We start from the raw sequence: 11,707 nt of genomic DNA on the forward strand, positions 1-11,707 counted from the left end.
AACTTCTAAAAGGCCTCTTGGGTCACTGAGCCGCTAAGCCCCTAAACCTGACTACAGCTCTTACTGTGAGGGTCCTTTGAATTCCAGGTATCCTAAGGGAGAAGACCCAGCCTTGGCCACTAGCAGCCTTAACTGTTAGTTTATAGATCTTTAATGTAGCCATTCATTAAAGTAGGTGAGTTCCAACTAAATGTTAGACCCTATTCTAGGTGCTTGGGCAGATCCATAAACAAACAGTAAAGAGGTGGAAGAGAAGAGAGAAGGGTCCCCTAAATGCCAGCCTCTTGGTTTACCATGAAGACTGAGGCCCAGTAATAAACAGGAATTTCCAATCAGAGTTGATGGAACAGCTAGGACTTGACCCAGCTTGGATTCTTAACAGAACTGCAGCATACAGCGGTTTGCAAGAACACTGGGCCAACAGCACAGGGAAGGTGGGGAAATTCAATCCACATTCTCCTCACCCAGCCCTGCACTCTGGAGTGATGCTGGTGCTGCACCTAACCAGAGGAAGGAGCCCTTTCTGAGGTTTGTCTGAAAACACCATATGGGCAAGGGCAAGTCCCAACTCCAGTACCGTGTGCTCAGTGCCCCAGCCTGCCTAATTCCCTTTTATAAAAAGCCCCCTTCACTGGAAGGAACTGAGGTTCCCCAGAACAACAACCAAGCACTGGCCGGGCGCGGTGGCTCGTGCCTGTAATCTCAGCACTTTGGGAGGCTGAGGCAGATGGATCACCTGAGGTCAGGAGATCGAGACCAGCCTGGCCAACACAGCAAAACCCCGTCTCTACTAAAAATACAAAAATTAGCCAGGTGTGGTGGGGCGCCTGTAATCCCAGTTACTTGGGAGGCTGAGTCATGAGAATCGCTTGAACCTGGAACCTGGGAGGCGGAGGCTGCAGTGAGCCAAGACCACGCCACTGCACTGCAGCCTCGACGACAGAGCAAGACTCCGTCTTAAAAAAAAAACAAACACAAACAAACAAAAACAACAACAACAACAAAAACACAACCGAGCATCACGGGTAGGACCCAGGGCAGTCTGCATTCTTCCACTGAGATATAACCCTGAAAAGCTGTACATTCCCATGTGTGAGACAAGTCTGTTTGAACTTGAATCCATAAGAAACCCGCCTATGAATGACATCCCCCATTTCCTATATTATCCTCAGATCTGAAAGGCAAGGCTACTACCAAGCCTTCACCCCTTTACATTCCAGCCAACACCTTTACTCTTCGTGATTCCAAGCTGAGGGTAATGGGAATAATTAACTTAACCAACTACCTGAATATCTACTCTTGGATAGGTGCTAGACAGAGATACAGCAGTGAACATCACGACCCCATCAACACCACCACTACCACCACACCATTGTCCCTGATTTCCAGTACAAGATATCTCAAAACAGAGTTCGGAAAGCCCAACCGCTATGGAGTCCCTGACCAGACTGGCAGTTCACTTAGGGGCCAGGGCCAGAAGCAAGAGGGTCTATAACCAGCTTATTCTCCTCTCCCTCACCCCATTTTACAGGAAGGTCCAGGAAGGAGAGGTGGATTGCCCAAAGTCAGACAGTTGAGAGTGTGCTGAAACTCCAACCCATGTTCTGTGGGTCTCCTCTCTCCACCACATTGCTTTTGCCAAGGTTCCAAAATTGGAAAGTGAGGAAAAATAGTTGGTTCTAGTGACAGAGTGTTTCCTGACATATGCATGCCCAGAACCTGCAGCCTCAACCATCTTAACAACACAGACCTGGTGACCATGTCCATCTCTCGGGATGCTCATGAATGCACAGTATTGATCTAGAGTCCAAGTGTCCAGTTTTCATTCATGCTCATTTATCACCTTCTCTGACTCTCTCCTGATATTTACTTTCACTTTAAAATCTTATAAGAACAAGGCCTTTTTTTATCTGATGCCAGCTCCCCCTCTGTTCCTTGGATTTAATCAATCCATGTCTGGAAATAAACAAACCAGAGAGGAAAGCAACAGTCCCTTTTGTGAAAACAGGCACCTTTCTAAAATGATCTACCCCTGGGCATGACGCAAATAGAATTTAAATGTGAAGGAAATAAAGACATTCTCCAGCAACCATCATATGCGTTCTTCCTGGGGTGGGACAGCAGGAATGGTAACTGTGTTAACAACTAAACCAAAACCCACTCTACATCTTTCAGGTTGTCATGAGAGCGTGGTCAGTGGCAGGAAGCCTGAAGAGACAATAGGTTTCAAAACAACAGAAACCAGCCCTCTCTTCTTCAAGATTAGTAAGAGAGGGCTAGCTGAACACCAACTCCAAGTATATGCAGCATGCCTCCAGCTAGTACCAGGGGTGCAAGGAGATGCCAGCTAGAAAGATCCAGACATCTGGTCACCAACTTAGACCTTCTCCCATCATGTTATTTTATACCCACCTGCAAAGCACAGAATCCTCACCCCTCTTCCCACCCTCCAGCCGCTCCAGCAAGCATCATCCCAGACTCTGCTGGCAAAATAAATTGTCTTACACAGAGAGGGAGAATCAAGTTCCCTACTAGCCAGCCCTCCCTTCCTGCCATGACTCCCCAGTCCCTGGCATTCGGAAATGGACCACCATCTAAGTGCAAACACAGAGAGCATCTTTTCTGAGGAAGATGATAGTTAATTCTTAATCCTTTGGGGGATGAGTTTGAAAATCTGATGGCACCTCTGGATGCCCCATGAAAAACTGCATGCATGCAATTTATATGTAATTTCACTGGGGGTCACTGCCCTACTAGGAGGTCGAGAGGGGCAAAAAGAGCCACTGTGCTCAGAAGCAGCTTTGAGAAAGAGCTATGGGTGGTCCAGGTGAGTATTCAACAGCGTAGTTCCTTAACAAGAAAGGGAGAAATGAATGCCCCTTACTTAGCTACTGTAAGTTCCAGCTGTCAATCAACCTGAGATTTCAACAGGAATCTGGAAATGAGAGCACACAAACATGCACACACACACACACACCAAGCACTCAGCTTCCTTGTGGCTTCCTATTGTAACTTCACAAAATGTCCTGTGATTGCTAGTTAAGCCTCCAAACAGAGTAACAGCAGAGATAAGAAGTGGAAGAGAGGTGGGCGCTGGAAGGGAGGATGGTTCAGACAAGGAGAAGGGGATAATCTGGCTAAGCCCTCCATCGGCTCTGAGCAGGTCTTGACAGGGCAGGTCCTGATCCTTGCTGCCTGCTCTTCCTGGAAATCAGGGTCGAACTGCTGACTTCTTCGCAGCAAATCAAGAAGTCCAGGCAGAAGCAGCCCTTTCTTTCCTTTGAGTCCATGGGGAGGGGAGAGCATCCTCTCGTTTCTAGGGAGGAGACCCTGGCCCACAGCTTGCCCACGGCCCCCTCGTGGCCTGGGGGTGTCACTGCAGCCCCCTCTGCATTGCTGGGCACCATCCGCACGCAGGCAGTTCTAAACAGTGGTCCAGCAGAATATTTAGTGGCAGTGGCAAGCTGGCAACTGTCTTCAAGCCTTGTGAGGCTGTGTTTGCTTTTGATTTCTTAAACTAAGACTCAGACTTAAAGTGATCCTTCTAAATCCCTCCTGGTACAATCCCTATAGGGAACCAGCTCAAGATCTGCTTCATTATGCCAATAACCTCGGAGCTTCTGTAATATGACCACTGCTTTATCATCTCTTCCTGCATCATATGCAATTATGTACAATTGTGTACAATTGTTCCAAAGCTCAATAAGCTCAATAGAAACAGAATGCACAACATCCTCTGGTTTGTAGGTTGCTTACTAGATTACAAAATATTTGCAGGACACCAAATACCCCCTTAAATCCTGGGTTTTCAGGTAAGCAGGTCCTACAGGGGTTTTGGACTTAAGGTCACACAGTGAAAAAGAATGGGACCAGTGGCTCTGTGTCCACAAATGCAAAAAGAGGGTGCACTAAGGAACCTGAACTCCACTCTCATTAGCAACTCCACAAAGGGAAGGAGTGGAGCTCACTGGGCCTGGGGGTTGGATAGGACAGACCAGAGTCTGGGAGTGAGGGGGCAGTTGGTCTAGGGGTTCAGCTGCCATCTGTCACGGTGGGGACGATTAACTGACCCGAGTGGTGGGAAACTGTGTAGGGAGGAAAGAAGGTGGGACATTTGGGAGGAAAGGGGAAGGTGCAAAGTGCAGTCTGCAGGGCCAGAAGTAGACCTGGGACCAGGAGTGACTGAGGCAAGGGAAAGGGGTGGGAGCGCCAGAGGGTCTTTTCTCCTTAGTGGGGGCAGTTGGTGGGAGGAATTGGGGGGCTGAGTCCATACCTCCTTGATTTTCTCCCGCTGGGCTCGCACTTGGCTCTGGGGCTCCTGACTCTCATCGGCCCTCGTTCCCAGGACCGGGTGGCGGAGGCGGCTCCGGAATGCGTTGAAGTCAAAGCGGAAAGGGACGCCCTCGTCCCCGGGCCTGGAGGCCGGGATGCTATTGCCCCGGGCCGCCGTGGCCTCCACGCGGGGTCCAGTGGGGCGGGTGCGCCGCAGCCCCCCTTTCCTGCGGCGGGGACTGGCCCAGCTGCTGGGGTCATCCTCGCCCGGGGCCGGCGCGGCGGGGGCCGGGTTGGGAGGCGGCTCCTGCTCGCGGGCCGGGGCATGGCCGGCGATTTCAGCCACCACTTCCAGGCCAGGCTGCTGGGTCCGGGGGGCCAGGAAGAGGCGCTTGAGGCGAGAGGAGTGGGGCAGCAGGAAGAGGGCCCCGAAGCACAGGGTGACCAGGCCCGAGAGGAAGAGGAGGAAGAGGAACTTCTGCGGCAGCCGCAGCCCCCACGGGGAGGCCGGGACGAAGCCGGGCACTTTCCTCATGAGCATCGTGGCCCGGCCGGGGGCTCCAGAAGCCCTCGGAGTCCAGGCACGTGTCTGCGGGGGCGCGGTGAGGGGAGGGCGTCCGGAGCGCCGACCGGGATGGGGGTCCCTAGGCAGGGTTGCCAACCCTGAGAGTTTCGCCGCTTCGGGGGACTGTCCCCGAAGTTCAGAGAGTTTGGAGCGAGTCCTCCCGCGAGGAGGCGGGGGCGCAGCGGCCTCGGCGGGGCCCGGGCGAGCGGAGCGGCACGGCTTGGGGCCCGGGCCCGCAGCGACCGGCCGCGCGCCGCAGCCTCCCCTCCGGCCGAGCCCTCCCCGCCGCGCCGGGGCCCGCGCCTTCCCGCGCTGCGGCCGCCGGGGCCGTCACATGCCGTCCGCGGCGTCCCGGCTGTCCGCGCCGAGGGGCGCCCGCAGGCCCGCACCAAGCCGCCCTCCGCCCCCTAGGCTCCCGCCCGCGCTGGTGGGCGCCCAAAGTTTCAGCTTCAGAAGCAGTTTCCGGAGGGGACCGAGGCGATGGGGGGCTGGCGTGTCAGCGCCGCCCCGAGCGCGCGCACACCCGGCCCGGTCGCGACAGCGCCCGGGCTCGACTATCGGGACACGTCCACAACTTTCTCCGCCGCGAACAGGGCGCCGGGAGCTGGGAGCCGGGAGTGGCCAGGGAGCAGGAGCTGGCACTTCCGAGCCTGCGGGGGCAGGGGGCTTCCCCCGGGCCCCAGACAGCGCAGGGATGCCTGGGTCCGGAGCCGCGGCTGGGCGGCTGCAGATGCGCCCGGGAGCGCGGGCTCCCGCCCCTCGAACTCGGCAGGGCGCGGGGCTCTCGCTGGGATCACCTGTTCCCGGCCCCGCCGGCTCCGCGGAGCGCGCAGCCCTGGCTGCGCCTCCCCCGCTGCAGCTGTCTTCCTCGCAGCGGCCGCTCCAGACCGGCCGCTGCCGCCGAGCCTGCGCCCCACACGCGCGCACAGCCACCCGGCCGCCTCCACCGCCGTCCCCGCCGCCGCCGCTCGGGCTTTCACTGCGACAGCGCCCGCCGCCCCGCCTCCTGCCGCCCGCCGGCCACGCCCGCCGGCCACGCCCACGCGCGCGCCCCGCGCCCCCTCCCGCCGCCGCCGCGCCGCAGCCGGGCTGAGGGCCGCGCGTCCGGGGGCGGGGCAGAGGCCGAGCGCGGGCGGGAGCGCAGCCCGCTCCAAGCCCCGCCCTCCCCGAAGGGCAGGCGTCGCGCGCACCCCCCATCCAGCGGGCGCCAATGGTCCAGCGGCGCGGGGCAGGCGAGGGCGGGGGCGGAGAGCGCAACGAGGGCATTGGCTGCATCCGAGGGATCCCCGTTGGGCCACAGTCGTCCATTGGTTACTGCCCAGCCTTCGCTGGACCCCAAGCGACAGAGACCACCCCCCAGCCCGCCCGCGAGGCTCGGGTTGGTGGCCCCCGGAAGCGGTGTTGCTCTGGAGGTGTGTGCCCGTCGCTGGGTGACCTCTCTCGCCCCTGAGTGCCAGCCCGGGGTTGTCAGGGAGCTGGCAGCCCGCGCCCTGGCGGCTGCCCCGGGCTTCTCAGCGCTAACGCCGGGCTGCAGGGGTGCTGCTCGTGGCTGGAGCAAAGCCAGAGAGCTGTGACCGCGGCCGGGTCGGCGGAGGTGGTGTTTCCACTGGCCCCCTCGCAGACCCCTGGCGTGCCTTCCTTTTCCCACAACCCTAAACGGGGCCAGGGCCCCTGGGTGGAGCACGGAGGGAGGCTGACCGCAGCCTTGAGAAGCAGCGAAAGGAAGAGAGCCCCGGGCGTGTCCACAGAAGACCACACACATAATGTGACGGACGTCTACCTTGATGCCTACGTGTGTTTATATGCACATGTCTGCGTCTGGGCATAGATCTATATGCACACAGAGACTGGCATGTGGGTGTGTACATGCACTCAAACATACACTTAATTTGGGTATGGACACCCAAGTGATTATACCACAGTATGCATAGACATATATGTAAATTAGTACAAACATGGACATGTGCACCCGCATACCCACAGACACTCAGGCAACAGATAACCTCCAAAAACAGCCAGGCATCAACTCCCAGACACGCGTGTCCTCAACCCCAAGGCCCTCACATCTTCCTCCTTGGACTTAGTCTCTGCATCTTCCCTTCCTGTTAAACCTAACCCAGGGTGAAGCAACATTGTGCTGTGTGGGTCTTTCATGCAAAACACTTTATAGAGACAAATAACAGCAGAGGGAGAGACAAATTAAGAGGTTTGTAATAGGCAAGAGGGAAAATATCTACTTTCAGCTGCAATTTAAAATGAAATGCAGTGTTGACGAGACAGAAAATACTGCAGGGAAGCCTTTCCCGACAGAAGAAGCGGGCCAGGCAGGCTCTCGCCTCGTAAATCTTGCTTCTTCCCTGAGGCCTGCTGGGGATGGGCGGCTGGGACTCAGTCATCCTTCTACCTCTGGCCAGACCACTGACAGCAGACCCACCCTCGATGTTTAAATATCCCTGGCATGCAACTTTCTCTCAACTGAAAATGAAAGTGGGTAACAGGTGCAAACATTTTGGTCACTGGAGATGACTAATCCTTCCCAATCCCACAAATATATGCAGCTTAAATATAAAATTCTAATTCAGATATTTCAATCTCTTGTGAGTTTCGTTGGCAGGTTGATGTGGAGCCAGCTGTGCACATCAGAGATAAGCATGTGACCCATTTGGGTGCAGGAGCCCAGAGACCTGGCCTGGCCTCACCCATGTCTCCAACACCCAAGCATCGCCTCACTGGGTCCCATTGCAGGAAAGGGCAACCTTGTCTTTGGAGAACCAGGCAGGGACCCAGCATTCATTAGAGTCATCATCTGCGTTGTTCCTCACTGAGAGTGTAGGGGAATCACTGTTCAGTCCCCTGTGAAGGTAGGATCCAGAAAGGGAGAAGAGCAGAGCTGAATCTCAGAAGGAAATGTCTGTTTGAACTAGATGCTCACTGTGATGTGACACTCTGACCAAACTTTGGTGTGCCCTGTGAGCCAGGGTGGAAAGTGGGGCTGCAGCAGGACTGACGTGCCTTTCAAACTCAGACTATGAAAACCAGAGGCCCCAGCAGGTAACTCCATTTCAAAGTGATGTGATGTTGGTGATCACACCAAGTTGTTGATACCATCACTTGCTAGGGAGATACCAGTCTCTCTAAAAAGCTCTCTGAAACCCTGGGTCCCTTTGCCCCACACCTCTAGCCCCCAGAGACCTCATACATCCCGTGGCTCTTCTCCCACTGACTTTTAAAGACTATTGGTGTGCTGTCCCAAAGCAGATGCTCAGTTCTTCACCACGGCTTGCTCACTTCTCTAACTCTCTAACTTCTCTAACTGCCCTGGGTCTTAACCACAATGCCTTCCACATGGGCACTGTATTTGCTCAGTAAATGAATGAAGAAATGAGTGAGTAGATGCCCATTTCACAGAGGTAGAAACTGAAGCTCGGGGAATGGAACAACAGTGAACTAACATTTTCTATGTGCCAAATACATATTGTCTTATTTACTTTTCAGAATAATCTTTGTGGTAGATAATTATTAATAGCCCCATTTTACAGATAAGAATACCAAGGCTTAGAGAGACTTGGGATGAGTTATAAGTATCTATATTAATCAGAGTTCTCCAGAACAGAACCAATAGGCTATATATAGATATATAAAAAGAGATTTATTATGAGGGATTGACTTCTGTGATTATGGAAGGCTGAGAAGTTCCACAATCTGCCATCTGCAATCTGGAGGTCTAAAAAGCTGGTGGTGTAGTTCCAGTCCAAGCCAGGAGGCCTGAGAACCACAAGAGCTGATAGTGTAAATCCCAGTCTGAGTCTGAAGACCCGAGAACCAGTAGAGCTGATGTCCAAGGGCAGGAGAAGATGGATGTTCCAGCTCAAGCACAGAGCATGGATTTGCCATTCCTCTTCCTTTTAGTTCTGTTTCAGCCATCAGTGGATTGGATGCTGCCCACCCATACTGGTAAGGGCAGATCTTCTTTACTCAATTTACTGATTCAATTACTAATCTCTTCCAGAAATTCCCTTACAGACACACCCAGAAGTAATGTTTTACCAGCTATGTAAGCATCCCGTAGCCCAGTCAAATTGACTCACTAAATTAACCTTCACAGTATCTTTCTCAGTTTAATTCAGAAATTCAAATGGAACTGGGAACAGAAACAAACAGCTATTTCTAAAAAATCTATTTATTCTGTCAACAAATATTTATTCAAATTAGATGCAAGGTATTGCACTAGTTTTGGACACAAAGGTGAGCAAAGCATGGTCCCTTGTTACTATTGATTTATTCATCCAGTGAAAAACTACTTATTGAACATCTACTATGTGCCAGGTACAGAGAGGCAGGGGATACAGCCCTGACACAGACATGAAGCCTACCTTCATGGAACTTCTTGTCTAAAAGGCAACAAACACAGACCAATCCAGCCCATCAGGAAGGGAACCCCCAGGCACCAGTGCTAGTGCTTCACTCACATCCTATCTCACCCTCGCAATAGCCCTCTCTGAGGTAGGTTTCAAGACCCCAGTTTAGCAGATGGGGAAACTGAGACTCAGGATGTGACATGACTTGTCCAAAGCCACACAGGGCGAATATGAGAAGAAATCAGGCCCATCTAATCACAGAATCTATGTGTTTTCTGTTAATGATATTAGCAACTACTAAGATGGATGGAGAACTTACTATGCGATTGAGCCCTTTTAAAAACAAGTTAAAGACTAAACTGGCCAGGCACAGTGGCTCATGCCTGTAATCTCAGCACTTTGGGAGGCCAAGGTGGACGGATCACCTGAGGTCAGAAGTTCGAGACCAGCCTGGCCCACATGGTGAAACCCTGTCTCTACTAAAAATACAGAAATTAGCTCGGCGTGGTGGCATGTGCCTGTAATCCCAGCTACTCAGGAGGCTAAGGCACGAGAATCACTTGAACCTGGGAGGTGGAGGCTACAGGGAGCCAAGATCACGCCACTGCTCTCTAGCCTTGGTGATACAGTGAGGCCGTGTCTCAAAAAAAAAAAAGACTAACTTATTTAATCCTTACAACACCCCATGTGAGGGGTACCATTAAGCACAGAGATGTTCAGGAACTTACCCAAAGTCACACAGCTAGGAAGTGTCAGAAGAGAGATTTGAGCCCAGACAATCAGGATCCAGAGCCCTCTATGCCTGTCAGAGTCTACTGTCTCCCTCTTGTAATGCTGTGAGAGCAGATTCTATACGTAGTGAGAGCAAGGAAAGAGCACTGGCCTCAGGCAAGATCATCACAGGCTCATTGGGAGGATTATATAAGTTCATTCAGTCATTCAACAAGCAGGTACAAGGCGCCTGATGTATATACCCAACCCAAGGCAATACACTAAGCTTTAGGGATACAGTGGTGAGGAAAAACAGACACATTTCTCCTATCATGAAGCCTACAGTCTCATGGGGAAGATGAGTTTAAACAAATAACTTCCAAAGGAGTATGAGCTGAGATCAGAGAAAGGAAGGAGAGTGAAACATTGCCCTAAGAGCAGGTAACAGTGGACCTGGACCCAGGCTTCACTGGGTGGGCCAGGGGAGGCTCCCCCTGAGGATGAGTGCAGTTACCTAGCAGAAAGAGAGTGAGAATGCCCAGGCTGAGGGGGCAGCACAGGCAAGGTGCCTGGGTTGGAGGGAACATGGTGCTTTTGAGAATAGAAATCAGTAGGTCTGGAGTAGAGAAAGTGATGGAGAAAGACAAGAAGTGACACCGGATGAATTAGGGTAGGAGTGGGAAAGTGTAGGGGGAGGTGGGTGGGTAGGTTCAGATGAACACTTTTAAAGGTTACTCTAGCTACAGTGTGGAAGACAAAATGGAAGACAGGGGTGAATGAAGGGGGTACCTTTCAGAGGATATTGCAATAGTCTGTGCTAGACTATTTTGGGAGTGGGAGATGGATAGCACCACAGGATTCAAACCATATTTAGAAGCCAAAATTGACAGGATCAGGTGATGGCTTGAACTTGGGCAGTGATGGAGAGGGAGGTATCTCCAGGGTCTCTTATTGCCTGGTGGGGGTATTTGTTGAGATGGGAGCAGTGAACCAGGCTGTAAGGGATTCCCCTTCAGCTCCTTCACTGAGGAGGCAGCTGGGCAGTTGGTGCAGAATCTGAATCTCAAATGGTCATTAGTCTCATTTAGAATCGAAGACTAGAGATAAAGCCAAGCTTGAGCCAACGGATAATCATCAGGCAGCTTCCTTAATAGCCACCAGACAAATTTGGCACTGGGCAGAAGAGACACTGATGACTGTGGGAGGGGCTCCACCCCCGAGAGCACACCAAGTTAGTCTTGAGAGACAAAAGGCCCTCCAGCCATCCTGGGCTCACCCCAGCAGGCTGCGGGACCCAGTCAATACCTCACTGTGCAGTGGGGGTCAATTTCGGGGTCATAGAGCCAGGAACACCTGGCATGAGGCTTTTAAAATGACAGCGTAAAGGTTTTATTTTAACTATTCTTACCCGAGACCCCGGTCCTGCAGCAGAAGCAGCAGTCAGCTGGGGCTTTGCCATGGGTCCTAGCACTGGGTACTTAGTGGTTAGAGCAGGGGAACAGGGGTTGTCCACTGGGGGCAGTTTTGCCCTCAGGGAATATTTGGTGATTTCTGGAGATAATTTAGATTGTTGTAACTGGGGGCAGAGTGCTACTGGCATCTAGTGGGTGGAGGTCAGAGATGCTACTGCACATACTGCAATGCACAGCACAGTCCCCTACAACAAAGAATTATTGGGCCCCAAATATCAATGGTGCAAAGGGTAAGAAACCCTGGCTCAGAGCCAAGGCTGTGAGGTCAGACAGGTTCGGGTCTGAAATCCTGGTTTTACCACACATTTGGCTGGTTGATCTTGGGCAAC

The 11,707-nt window shown here is 53.0% G+C and overlaps 1 protein-coding gene across 1 annotated transcript in view; it reads right to left on the reverse strand.

Annotated features, from left to right (window-relative positions):
* Positions 1 to 4,816, reverse strand: part of MAN1C1 (mannosidase alpha class 1C member 1) — a 165,799-nt gene extending 160,983 nt beyond the window's left edge. The window contains exon 1 of the mRNA XM_003809476.7: positions 4,274 to 4,816. Coding sequence (XP_003809524.2) covers positions 4,274 to 4,813 — 540 coding nt within the window. The 5' untranslated portion in view covers positions 4,814 to 4,816. The remainder of the gene's footprint in view (positions 1 to 4,273) is intronic.
* Between the last annotated feature and the right edge of the window lie 6,891 nt (positions 4,817 to 11,707).

Source organism: Pan paniscus, chromosome 1 (assembly GCF_029289425.2).
Source record: "Pan paniscus chromosome 1, NHGRI_mPanPan1-v2.0_pri, whole genome shotgun sequence".
Taxonomy (NCBI): Eukaryota; Metazoa; Chordata; class Mammalia; order Primates; family Hominidae; genus Pan; species Pan paniscus.